This window comes from Geosmithia morbida, assembly GCF_012550715.1.
Source record: "Geosmithia morbida isolate 1262 chromosome Unknown scaffold_3, whole genome shotgun sequence".
NCBI lineage: Eukaryota > Fungi > Ascomycota > Sordariomycetes > Hypocreales > Bionectriaceae > Geosmithia > Geosmithia morbida.
Window position 1 is genome coordinate 1,154,775 of NW_023336190.1, and position 13,619 is coordinate 1,168,393.

The 13,619-nt window shown below is 56.4% G+C and overlaps 3 protein-coding genes across 3 annotated transcripts; 1 reads left to right on the forward strand and 2 right to left on the reverse strand.

The window, feature by feature from the left end:
- Positions 1-1,240: 1,240 nt before the first annotated feature.
- On the reverse strand, positions 1,241-3,358 carry GMORB2_5291 (uncharacterized protein; the record flags this gene model as incomplete). The annotated part of the gene is made up of 2 exons (XM_035467265.1): positions 1,241-2,471; positions 2,568-3,358. The coding sequence occupies 2 exons, from the start codon at positions 3,356-3,358 to the stop codon at positions 1,241-1,243; spliced, it is 2,022 nt and encodes a 673-aa protein (XP_035323277.1).
- A 695-nt stretch (positions 3,359-4,053) lies between these two features.
- Positions 4,054-6,160, reverse strand: GMORB2_5292 (uncharacterized protein; the record flags this gene model as incomplete). Its single annotated transcript, XM_035467266.1, has 5 exons — positions 4,054-4,190; positions 4,313-4,595; positions 4,958-5,348; positions 5,480-5,643; positions 5,822-6,160. 5 exons carry the CDS (start codon positions 6,158-6,160, stop codon positions 4,054-4,056), a joined length of 1,314 nt encoding a protein of 437 aa, XP_035323278.1.
- Positions 6,161-9,857: 3,697 nt separating this feature from the next.
- On the forward strand, positions 9,858-12,166 carry GMORB2_5293 (SUR7/PalI family; the record flags this gene model as incomplete). Its single annotated transcript, XM_035467267.1, has 2 exons — positions 9,858-11,539; positions 11,608-12,166. 2 exons carry the CDS (start codon positions 9,858-9,860, stop codon positions 12,164-12,166), a joined length of 2,241 nt encoding a protein of 746 aa, XP_035323279.1.
- Between the last annotated feature and the right edge of the window lie 1,453 nt (positions 12,167-13,619).

Genomic DNA, 13,619 nt, shown 5'->3' on the forward strand with positions numbered 1-13,619 from the left:
CCCTCTTCTCCTCTCCCCCCCCTCGACTCGTCTTCTCAATCTCCCCTGCTTCCCTCACTTCATCAATCTTGCGTCTCGTAAGATGGGTCCCCATCGTCGGGTGGGGTCATGTCTCTGATTTACCAGCCTGACGTTACCCATCTTTCACGTGGCTAGTTTCGTTTCAACCATCGTACTACTACGGAGTACGGAGTACTGGTAGTATTCGTTATCCGCTATTACTCCTGTACATGCAGCGAAGCAGATGCTGGAATGCTGATTCCTTACAGCCCGCTGACCGTTTTGCCGTCGAGCGGAGGCATCAACACTCGTACCTGCATATGCACCGTGTATCTGGTCAGTACGAGGACCCGTACATACTCTGTCCACTGCCCCATTATCCCTATTGTCCACCGAACCCGGGACTACCCGCCCAGTTCAATCTTCACSCCMCCCCCCCCCCCCCCCCCCCACAGACTCTTTCGCATAGCCATAGAGTGGATTCTCCGTCCTGCATGTTTTAGTATTTACAGATACACTCCGTACGAGTACTCTGCTGTCGTGAACGTTTCTATACCAATCATGTTGATCCATCATCTACCCATGTCGCTTGACGGTTGGGCTTTTTTTCTTCGGTACATGTGATAGATGAGTTCAGCAATACGGAGTAGAGGCAGAAAAGGTATACATGCACATGTATGGGTATATATAACTATTAAAAAGGTCTCTATAATACTATATTAGCCTTTAGGCTATGGGTAAATCTACGAGGATAGCTACCTGGATATACCGTATATATGAATGCTTAGTAACCGTTGCACGTATTATGATATCCATAGTTGCCGTCTTCCAGTAGAACTGATATGGGCACAGATCTGTCAAATCACAGATAGAAAGCGACATGAGCTTGATGACGAGATAGATCAAGCCTTGCTTCTTCTTTCAATAATAATCATAATCATAATAATGAATCAACAATACCCTATTCAATCCGTCCCTACATCCCCAACTCCCAAAAGAGCACAAGAAAGGAAAGCGAAAAAAGACTGAAAGAAAAGAAAAAAAATTTGAAAAAAATTTTGAAAAATAAAAGGGGGGGGGTGGGGGGGAGCTTTGTAAAAGAAAGAAGAAAGGAAGAATCTATTTATTTATTCTTTTTTACAGAGTACATGTTATTTCTATAAAGAATCCTGCCAGCTGGGGAAGACGGAGAGAGGGTGACAGAGGCAGCGTACGGAGTAGGCTCGCCGCCCCTGCAGAGCTAACCGTCAAACAAGGCCTCCTGCAATTCGATGCCATACTCGGACGCCATGCTCTTCAGGTGATCCTCCATGACGTCTTCCATACCCTTTCCGGCGCCGCGGCCCAGGAACTGGCGGATCTTGTAAAAGTAAAAGGCCAGGTCGGTGGCCACCATGACGAGCGAGAAGAGCACGTGCCGGAGGGCGTTTGCGAACCGGGGGGCCATGGGCATGTCCGGGTCCTCGTAGAGGCTCCTGCTGGCCCACTGGCCCATCATCTTGACGCGGTTCACCGGCGATCCGAGGAACTGGTTGTTGCCCTGGACGATGCGCATGTTCCTGCCGAGGAAGACGAGCTCCTTTGGCCACTTGTCCTCGTCGGCCAGCATGTCGCGCACGGCCTGCCTCATGCGCTGCTGCATGGCGAAGTGCCTCTCGGCCGTGGTCATGCCCTCGGTGCCGGCGTCGAGCCTGCCGCTGGCCGGGCCGCTGTCCCCGCCGCCGCCGTACGGCCTCATCAGCGTCGCGCTGGCGAACAGGCCCGTCGCCCGGATGCCCCAGCCCGACGCGATGTCCGCCATCGCGCCGTTGTCCATGGTCAGCAGGGCCTTCCAGAAGGCGCCGTACTGCCGCCGGAACTCGTCCCCGAGGTAGATGTACAGCCCGTGGTCGATCAGCACCAGCTGGCCCCGCCCGGACGGGAGCCGCCGCACGAACATGTTGCCCGGGTGCGGGTCGCAGTGCACCACCCCCCACTTGAAGATCTGCGCCGAGAACAGGTCCACCATGGTCGTCATCGTCTCGCGCGCCGGTATCCCCAGACCCCCCTTGCCGCGCCGCCCCCGCCACTCCTGCCGCTCCGGCTTGATCCTCCGCTCGCTCCCGCCCGGTCGCGTCCGCAGCTCCCGCCGCGCCGCGTCGACGTCCATGGGCGGAAGAGGCGCGCCCGCCCCCGGCGAGCCGCTGCCGTGGCCGCCCAGCCACACGCCCGTCATGCCCTTCTTGTCCCACAGCCGCACCCCCTCGATCCACTCCGTCGTCAGCACGCGCTTGGACGACAGCTCCGGATACACCGTCGGGATGTACACCCGTCCCCTGAGCTTCTTCTCCGACTCGATGAGCGACCGCATCGTCTCCGAATTGCGCGCCTCGTTCTCAAAGTCCAGCTCCAGCTCTAGACGCTCCGTGATGAAGGGCACCAGCTTGTAGTACGGCAGGTCGAACCACTTGGAGTAGATCCACGTGACGGTCCTGTGCCGCTTGAGAGATCAGTACGCTGCGGAAACCTCACGACTTCGGGCTGCATGGCCTGCGATGGCGGTGTCGGCGGTGGTGGCAGTGGCTTACCTGAACGCCCACATGTCCCAGTCGAGCTGCCTGCTGACCTCCCTCTTCTGGATCTTGACGGCCACCTCCCTGCCGTCGGGCAGTCTGGCCCAGTGCACCTGGGCGACGCTGGCGCTCGCCCTGGCCCTCTTCTCCATGAGTCCCGACCCGGGTCTACCGGTGAAGCTGACGCCAAAGACCTCCTCGGCCGACCGCCCGCCAAACTCCTCGCGTATCACGGCCTCGACGTCGGCCCAGCCGTCCTGCGGCGCGTCGTCGAACATGCGCGCAAACATGCGCTGGAACTCGGGCGGCAGCACGGCGCTCTGCATGGCCACGGCCTGCCCGATCTTGAGGTACAGCCCGCTGTTGGCCTGCAGCAGGTCGAAGATGCGCCGCGCGCTGCGCCCGTGCAGGTCCTGCACGTCCCCGCCCACCCACGGGTCCGGCCGGAAGTTGAGCTTGTAGTCGACCGCTATGACGAGGCCGGTCGCGAACGTGCGCAGGGACCGCGTCATTCCCGACGCGTACACCTGCCTGTCCACCGCGTACAGCGCCCCGCCCGCGCCGGCCACGTAGAGGAGCCGCCGCGCCCACCTCCCGCTGCGCTTGTACTGCCTGGCCGCCCGAGGGGCGCCCAGCTCGCTCGGCGAGGGCGGTCGCATTGGCTGGAAGGGCGTGCCTCCGCCGCCGGTCCGGAGGTGTCGTCGCGGTGCTGCCGTCGCCGATGCCCGGGTGCATCGCCCCGCTGCGCGTAGCAGCGTCGTCGACCGCCGTGACGACGACGGCGACGACGAGGCGGCCCCGAACATGGTTGAGGCGGGGGGGGGTAGAAAGAAGAGGAAGAGAAGAGAAGGGAAAAAAAGAAGAAAAACTTGTGTCGAACGCTTTGGGCTGGTGGTGGATATGGCAGAGCAGGAGGATGGATCTTCGGCTGGAACGTAAGATAAAACAAAAGAGAGAGCGGGACAGGTGGTCAGACGGCGGTCGGATGGATGTCGGGGCTATGACGGAGTTGAGAACGAGCCAAAGAAGAAGAGAAGATTGGTCTAGTCGTGTGAGATCCACGGAGCTAACCGGACATTGCTGGACTGAAGACCGAAACCAGCTGGACTTGTAAGCAGTGGCTGTAACGTGCTCTGTTCCATTGTTTTTCTCCTTCGTTGTTTTCTGTGTACATTATGTAGTCTGGCTATACGGATTAGCCTGACTGACATTCGCCTAATGCAATAATGGAGTGTCTATTCACAGCGTGTGTATTCAGAATGATGGGATGGGACTTTATCGTTGTAACCTGTAATATCGTGTGTGTGTGTGTGTTTGAATCTGATGTAATGTGCCAACCGAAAAAGCCTACCCTATACAGTATCTCAAAAGCTTCCTGTTGCCTCATCATAGTATTATATCGTATGCTTATAATGCTTTCTCTTGTTTTTCTTCCTCTTCTCTTCCTCTTCTCTCTCCTCTTCTTACTATCGCTCTACAACAGGAGTGACCGACCCCGCAATTATAACCGAGAATCGTTCTTGGAAGTCTGTTCCGTCTTCTGCCTGAAGTTCTTGACCATCTGCCGAATAGCCAGGTCGAGGAGAACATCTTCGGAACCACCTGGGATCCTGGCACCGGGTACGTCACGATAGATCTCTGCGGGACACACAGACCGAGGTCAGCTCTAACGTGTCCTACGTAATATTCGCGTGGGAAGGGATCTGACAAAAGATGGACAGGTGAAGAGGTAGGAGGGGCGGAAAGGAGGAAGAACATACTCTCTGCAATCTCGCCCTGCCCTGAGCGGGTGAAGCCGTTGCCCCCAAACAAGAGGACGGCACACCTGGCACACTCATCCAGCACGATGCCCGCGTTGGCCTTGCACAGGGCCGTCAGGCCGCCCAGCTGCCTGTCCGCCTCGGCCTTGGAAAGGTGGGCGAGCTGGTAGGCAAACGACTCCACCCAGGTCTGCTGGGATTCGAGGATGGCGGCACACTTGGCCAGACGGTGACGGACGACGGGTTGGTCCATGAGGGTCTGGGTCATGCCAATCAGCCATGTCTACACCGCAATACACACGGGGTGCAACTGTATATATATATATATACATGCCTGCGAGATAGAAAGGAGAGAGGGAGAGAGGGAATAAGAGGCGTAATCACCTTTCCAAAAGCCTCACGCTTCATGCAATACTCAAAGGCAGAGCTGAGCGCCACACGCGCCTGCCTCGTCACCCCGNAGGGTCTGGGTCATGCCAATCAGCCATGTCTACACCGCAATACACACGGGGTGCAACTGTATATATATATATATACATGCCTGCGAGATAGAAAGAAGAGAGAGAGAGAGAGAATAAGAGGCGTAATCACCTTTCCAAAAGCCTCACGCTTCATGCAATACTCAAAGGCAGAGCTGAGCGCCACACGCGCCTGCCTCGTCACCCCGACTGATATAAACATGCGCTCGTGGTTGAAGTTGGTCATGATGTACCTCATGCCCTGGCCCTCCTCGCCCACTAGGTTCTCCCGCGGCACGTGCACGTCGTCGAATTCAATGTACGTCGTGCCCGCCGAGACCTGCCCGCCCACCTTGATCCGGCGACGGGACACACCCTTGTGATCCTCGCCGAGGGGGACGACGAGCAGGGAGATGCCCTTCGCCCCGGAGTCCGGGTCGCCGGTGCGCACCGCCGTCACGGCCACGTCGGCCCACATGCCGTTCGTGATCCACTTCTTGGCCCCGTTGACGACGTAAGACCTGCCGCAGGGGGATATCTGCGCCGTCGTCGTGATGTTGGCCACATCTGATCCGGCTCTGGTGTGGAGACATCAGTACATGGGATGCCACCGACGCGGTGATATAATACGCTACAGCATTGAAGCCGATGTGCATGCATGTGTGTGTGCGTATGTGGTATTGTCGGGACTGAAGAAGACATTACTCACTCCGGCTCCGTTATGGCAATACACGTTCGCGTCTTACCTAGCAAGAGATCAGGTAGATATCTCTCCTGCAGCTGACGACTGGCAAAGTGCACCAGGGGCGGGACGCCGAATGCCATTCCGGCCGTTATCGCACCGGACGGGCCAGCAAGTCCAGCTCGACTCATCTAGGACACAATCGAAGTCAATCACCTTTCCTTTCCCTCCCCCCTTCAGGCAGACCCTTGCTTTTATTTTATTTTTTATTTTATTTCTTTCTTCCCCCTCTTTTTCTTCTCTCCCTGATCAATAACCATGCCTGGAGAGGATGATCTCTTCTTCTACAGGGGACAGTGAAATACTAACCTCGTCTGCATAAATCATGCCGTGGACCGATGTCCACTCTTCAACCGGGATATCCCCCGGCATACGGGTGACGCCCACGCGGCGAAGCCACTCGACCGGCAGGGGACAAGGCAGAGCAGGCAGGATGAAGTTCCCGCGGGCAAAATCAGCGTACACGTGGGCGGGGACGTCCTCTGCCGTCTCCCACTCCAGCGCGTGGCGGTTGAGGTTGCGCCCGATGAAGTCGCGGCAGGCGGACTGGAGTCTGTGGTGGGACGAGTCGTAGTATGGCGATGGCGAGCCGTTGAGCCATGGTGGTTCGGAGAGGGGGACGATGGGAGGGGGGGTGTCGTTTGCCATCTCCTGCCTTTCTTTTCTTCTCGATCCTCTCTTCTTCTTTTGCTGTCTTTCTCTCTGCTGCCCTCTTCTTATATAATATAGCTATTGTTGATTTCTTGTAAGATGATGCTCCCAAGATGGAATATCTTTGCTTTGAACAGTCTCTCACTCTGACGAGGGGTAAACCAGGGGCAGGACTATAGTCAATCACGTGTTTGATGCTAATGTCTGTATTCCTACAGCATTATCGACATCTATGGCCAATTGATATGATAGATTACTGCCGGTGATCGTCCTTTCCCCTCATTGCTGCAGAAGTCGTTCATTACCTCAAAACGAGGAAGCGTGACAATGAAAGCCGAGGTTAGCAATGAGTGTAAACGCTAATTATATGTACGTCACCGCTGATACTAGCCACCCAAGAAAAAAAGGGGGGGAGGGCGGGAAGAAGGATAGAACAAAAAGAGAGCAAGACGGGGAAGAAGATCGGCAAGTAGGTAGAAGGAGAAAAAGTAAAGGACGGAAGACGTTATCCGGACCACATGGACTGCCTACTGATGGCAGTAGACACATTCATTCCGTCGTACAGGTCACCCAGGTGGGAGTCCTTCACCGACAGAGAATATGATATCATTACATGTGTGTGTCTCGCATGTCGTCGGTCGCGTGTCTCGCAAGACCCTATGTTGAGATTTCAAATTTGGAATCACAGATGAGAATCAGATATGAATCATGATGGATCGTTGTCGTGGATACAACGTGCCGAGTGGGGGTCGCCGTCGGCTGGAACGGATTCAGAATGGTTGTCCGGTCGTCTGGCCGTCTGGCCGTCTGGCCGTCTGCTCAGGACGCCGTCTGGCCGGGACGCCGTCTGACTGGGAGACGGGTTCATCTCCAGCGAGTCTCGTGAGTCTCGCGAGTGTCCAGCTTCGCCAGCCTTGTCAGCTAAGAAATGTTGTGGCGTGTCGTGCATCGGTTACAGATGAGTAGATGAGATGAGCCAAGGTTAAGTTTTGGCGTATTATTACTGCGTCCAGCTCAGTACTAGAGAGGGCTGAATTGGTCGGTACATGTGTCGGCAATATCACTCTGCACAATCAGGATTCGCGTGCACACTCGAGTAGAGTTCCGGTCCTTCTTGCTGGCAACGTCCCATCAACGAGCCAGAGTGTAAGCGAATCCCAGCCGCACTTGTGTCTATGTGGGTTGTCGTACGTTGCATGCACTCGAATTTATCTTAGTGGAAGAAACGCCCGGAAACGGGATGGAAAGTTTAAACACCCACAAGCTCGGTTGGACAAGAAAGGTGGATAGAATGAAGGGATGCCGGACGTTTGGACAACGGGATAGACTGTTTGGATGCATGAGCATGGCTGGATGTCAATATCGATTCAGTAAGGATCGACAAACGAACAGGAAAAGGAAAGAAGAGGAGAAAAAAGAAAAAAAAGAAAGAAAAAAAGGGGGGGGAGGGAAGAACCAAAAAGACCCCATCCTCTGACAGTTATGCGTGTCTGGTCAAGCTGACATGACCGTGTCTCGGGCCTGTCGTCGTGTCTCGCCGCTGTTCCAAGCTTTTGGGAAGAGAGAAAGTTATTTGACCAGTTATTTGACCAGTTGCCATGGGGTTTTAGGGATCAAGGGTCATTGGCGCGTATCGAGGTACTCGTATTCTCATCCGAGCGAATGTGAGTTCGAACCATGGTCGGGCGTTGCACTATTGCTCGTAATTACTATTACTTCGTAGTAGGTCGAACTGTTCTGACTGGCCAAAATCGCGTCTTGCATGGGCACAACCTAGAATTCTAGATGGAGACTCGTCAGAAAGGGCAAGGCTGCAAAGACTGCAAAGACTTGCAAAGAGAGAGAGAGGGGTGCAGAAGATTGGAGGGGATAGAGAGAAATGTACAATGGGGTCTTTACAGCGGGTCGGGGGTAGGGGTGGTGGCTGAGAGCGCATTACGTGCACTTGAGACAATCGATCAGTATCAGTCCAAGTATCAGTAGGAGTTGGAGAAGCAGCAGGTCGCAGGTGATAAGTCACAGGGCATCATCGTCGTAAGCTGGTCTGATGGGTGGATTCGATGGAGTTAGATCATTGCTATACCGCAAGTATGGATATATCTGCACCAGGTAAGGATGAGTACGGGTAGAATAAGAAGAAGATTGGAAAGAGAAGAGGAGAGTCGATTGGATATTTCCATGTCCTTCCTCTTCACATGACAACGGTCCTTCCACCCTGTCTAGGAAGGTACGACGTAATCTTCCGTAGCTTAGCCTTACAGGCCTTACAGTGGTGTAAGCAGTAATGAACAGCCTGTAGGTGGACCTTGGTAGCCAGTAGCCAGTGGGCATTACCTCGTGTGATGCGTACATGCCTAGAGGTACCGCATGCATATGATAGCACGTAATCACGGGTATGTAATCTGTGTACCCGTACTAGCTGATACCGTATGTAGGTACGGGCACATGTACGAGTAGAGGTTCCCGCTAATCTGCAATGTGTACTCGAGTCTGCTGTAGAGTTCTGTAATAGACGCCGTTGGACCTTGCTCTAGCGCCCCGCCCCGCCCGTCTCGTCTCTCAACCCCTCTGTCCCAGACTCCCAGCCAGCTTTCGATGGGACCCAGCCAACGGAGCCCGGTGAGCGTCCCAGTGAACTCCCTCGCGGACCAGTGATCCTCAACGCTCCGCGTTCCCACCGGAGGCGTGCTTCTCGCCAAGGTTGTGATACGGAAAGGTGCGAGGTCGTACTATGCGGCGGTATACCACCGTTGTGCCCCCAAGCTTGTCAAGTCGCCATACTCGCACTCGCTATCGCCAACCTTGCTCCCATCGAACCACATCCCCTATTGGCTGCACCGACAGCGTCCAGCACAGAGCCCCCCCGCCGCATTCGAGTTTATCCACTGCGGCCCCATCAATCTTCCATGGCCAGGTTACCAGGATAATAGTGGAGGTAATAATCCATTCTGATCCAGTTATGATCCTCTTCTAGGACGTCTCAGACCAATCTGTATAGCTCGAGGGCTCGTCCTCTCATAGTGAGTAGTGACGCTACTACCCGTACTCTACTCCGTACGACGCAGTAATAAAATACATGTAGTATCAACCGACCTGCATTCGGTAATACCCAGACTATCTGCTACGCTACCCGTACAGGGCCCTCCCACCCAACCTGCCCGTGCATAATCTATCAATCTTGCTGCGCCTTCTCTCTTCCTCCCTCCCGCGTCCCAGCTGGTCTTACTCGCTCCCACATCTCACCCGCACATCCCCCCTCCTTTCATCGTTCCAAGATTTGGTAACGCAGTCACAGACAGCCACCGACCGACCGACCGACGACACACGCTCGTCGTTTGTTTCCTTTTCCGTCTCCTCCCACCATCATTCCGTCTTCTCTCCTTATCCTCCCTCTCTTTCATCTCGACAACAACCTCGCCGTCCAGCCTTCTCTCGTTAATCTACCCAGACGTCGCACATCTTTCGCTCGCACGCGACGCCATGACGCTTTTCACACGATACGCTTAATCACCATCACATCCGAGCAAGCATCGTTTTCATCTCCAATGTCGCCGTAGTACCAGGATCGGTAAGGACACCGGACCCGTTTCTTTTTTTTCTTTCCCATCCGTCGGAAGAGACGCTCGTCGACAGCGTCGCCTAGGGGCGCGCCGAACCCCTCCCCCCCGACTTCTCTCTTCTGCTGGGCGCCATCATGAGACTGCGCCCGTCGACGCCCCTGTCGGTGCTTCTGGCCGTGGCATTGGGCCTCCTCGTGCTGGCCGTCATATCGACACCCGTCATCAAGCAGATACCGCTGGGCGAGTTCAACGGCTACAAGTTTGGCGTGTTCGGCTATTGCGACGCCGACGACAAGTGCAGCAGCATCGGCATCGGCTACAAGGACCTGGGTGACACCCTCTCCAGCAACGATGACGCCTTTGACCTGCCCACCGGCGTGCGCGAGACCCTCTCGGCCGTCCTGATCCTGCACCCCGTCGCCGCCGGCCTGGTCCTCGTCATGCTCATCATGGCCATCAGCTCCCACTTCCACGCCCCGGCCCACTCGTCCAGGTTCCTGCTCGCCTTCTTCATCTTCACCATCATCACCATCCTCGTCTGCCTGGCCGCCTTCCTCATCGACGTCCTCATGTTCGTCCCCAACATCGCCTGGGGCTCCTGGATTGTCCTGGCCTCCACCATCATGGTCATCCTCAGCGCCGTCGTCACCTGCGCCATGCGCCGCTCCCTCATCAGCCGCAAGAACCGCCGCAAGCTCGTGGTCGAGAACGACGAGATGAATGGTCAGACCTACTACAGCAACGAGGCTGCCAAGCCCGTCGATCCCATGGCACCGGCCGCCATCCCCCTCATCGGCACTGTCACGAACACCTCCGCCACCGGCGACAACCTCCCCGCCTTTGCTACCTTTGAGGACCAGAAGAAGGACGATCAGGTCAGCGACGAGCGCGTGCCCCTGACCCGGAAGCCCTCGTCTACCTCGGGCCCCCAGGGCAGCGTCTCTGCCACCGACCTCTCCAGGACACCCCCCCGTGCCGACCGTTACGGCAACCCCATCAACGATGCCGGCGCCTATGGCGTTGCCAGGAATCCCACCAGAGGCCCGCCTCTCCAGAACGGCTATCGTGGACGTGGCGGCCCTTATGGTGGTGGCGGCTACGGCGGTGGCGGCGGCGGCCGCGGCGGCTATGACACGTATGCCGGCGGCGCCCCTCCCATGCGTGGACGAGGAGGCTACGGCCCTCCCGGCAGAGGAGGTGGCTACCCCATGCGCGGGCGTGGCGGATACGGACCCCCTACCAGAGGTGGATACGGGAGGAGCAGGGGTGGTTACGGCGGCGGCCCGACCCCGCCCCCTCCCGGTCCCGGCTATTACGACAGCCGGCGGCAACCGACTGCAGACCCCTACGGCCCCGGTTCGGGCTCGCGGCAAGCCTCTGCCGACGACTACAACTCCGCCAGCAACCTGGTCCCGGCTGCGGCGGTCGGGGCCGGGGCCGGGGCCGGGGCCGTCGTCGGCGGTGCCCTCCCGCAGTCGTTCTCCAACAGCAGCAGCAACTACGAGCCGTACAACCCCGACGCACGAGCACCAGACCTGCCCCGCGCAGAGTCCCCACCTGCCATGGGCGACGGCGTCGGCGTTGTGGCAGCCGGCAACCTTCGCGACGAAGTCCCCCCCGTTGCTGCTGCCAACGATGGCGGTCCCGTAGAGATGGATGCCACACCTGCCCCGCCGAAGAGGGAGTATACACCGTACAACGGTGCACTGCGCGAAAGTGACTCGGACGTTGTCGGCATGGTGGGGCTGCAGCAGGGGAGGCCGCTCGATAGGCATAACACTTATATGAGTGACGGAAGCCGGTACAGCACTGATGAGTAGGCTCAACCCATCCTCCCACCTCTCCGTCTTTGCCCTCCCCTCACCTTCCTAACAAAAAAAATAGTCAATTCCACCCCGCCCGCACAGGGTGGACCCAGCAAGACCGCACCGCCTCGCCACTCAACGTCCAGCAGCCGACGGGCAACCTCGTCCGGAGCGGATCAGGAAACTACTACGAAGACGTAGACCCCCGATTCCAATCATCACCAAACCTCGACCGACAACCCCCGCAGCAGTCCCAGCGACCCCCGCAGGCGGTGGGCTACGACGAGGACGTGCACGCCCTCAACAACGGGGCCCGCAGCCCCGCGGAGTCTGAGAGATCCACTTTCACCTCCATCTCTCAACGGGGCATAAACCCGTACTGGAACGGTGGTGGTCCGGGCCCCAGCGGTCTCGGCCCCGCCCAAGCACCTCCGCCCTTGAACTATGGCGGCGGCGGCGGCGGCATACCCCCCCGGAGACCCGTGCCCGCCCAGCAGCAGAGACAGGATATGCTGCTGGACAATCCGGATTTCCAGCTTCCCGGCGGTGCAGGCGCAAGCAAGCCCGGGACGGGTGGAGGGCGTATGCCGCCTGCGGGTACTGTGCCGGGAAGTGCGTACCCTGGCGGCGGCATCTAGTACGGTGTCGCTGGCCAGGGCACGGCTGGCTAGGCACGGTCGCTTCCGCCGCGAGCGTACCCATACTCGCCCCTTCTCCACCCGTCGCTTCGGCATCCTGCCGTCGCCGCCGCCGCCGCCACCGCTGTGGAGCGTTACTCCCAGCAGCAGCAGCAGAAGCGGAAGCTAGAGCCAGATGGGATCTGGGGACGGATACAAGGTTTCAACCTGCTTCGATATCTGTCTCCCCAAGACAGAAGCGCATCAGCCCTCATCTCGCCGCCGCCTTCTTCACGCTGTCTTGGTGACGGCATTTCTATCGTACGGACCGCTCAGCCGCCACCAACCCTTCCACTCTTTGACGACACTTTCGTACGGGAGGAAGCAAAGACTTTGCTCCCTTGCTCTCCTATATCTCTTATTTCTTCTCCTTCTCCTTCTTCTCCTTCTTCTCCTTCTCCTTCTTCTTCTTCTTCTCCTTCTCCTTCTCCCTTATCCTCCCCTCCTTCGCCTTCTCCTTCTTCTTCTCCCATTCATTCTATACGGGAAGAGTCACGGCTACTACCTCGTTCTGCCAACACGGGTGACACCACAGCTGCAGCCGGCCCTGCCAGTGACGACATGTCCACCGCAGCCATGTCTTCGACTATTGCGGCGTCACTGGATCGAATGCTTGCCAGTGTTGAACCGGTTGGTCGATTCCTTTCTTCTCTCATATGGGGATGGCAGTCTTGAATACAACTCTTCGTACCAAACGGACTGGGTTGGAGGATTTTTACATACTTGGATGATTGATACCCCCCCCCCCCCCCTCTCCCTCCCTCCGAGTTTTCATCCCACAAAAACAACACTACTATCATTACTACTTACTACTTGTTTTTCCTATTCATGTTTTCTTATGTATTAGCAAAGAGAGAGAACAAAGAGGAGGAATTGTGTGAGACCTCGGGAAGGTTCTCGCTTGTTTGGTTGCATTCATGTTTGTTTTACTTGGCGGAACAACAAAAAAAGAGACAAACATTGTGTTTTCTTGTTGTTCTCGAGAAGAACAGTTGTATCTGGATGGGAGTAATGGAATGGCTGGTTTCATAAACTCTAGTAAGGTTAGCGAATAAAAAAAATTTTTGTTTCCATCAATTATTAGAGCAGACAAAGGCAGAGAGGTATACGAAAAGACCCTCTTTCTTGTGAATAAGATTCGAACAAGGGAAGGAGAGGAGGTGTAAGAAAAGGTAGGAGCGGGAGGAGGATATGTGAGAGGAAGAAGAGTAGAGGATAGGAAACAGGCGGCAAAAGGAAAGATGAGAGCGGTTGGGGGTTCAAGGGAAGCGAAAGAAGGAGGAGGAAGGAGAAAGAAAAGTATGAGAAGGAGAGGAGAGAAGGAAGATGAAGAGAAGAAAGGAAGAAGAAGAGAGGAGGAAAAAAAACCCAGAAAATAAACACAGAGAGAGGAAAGATGGGAGGGAGAGAAGGG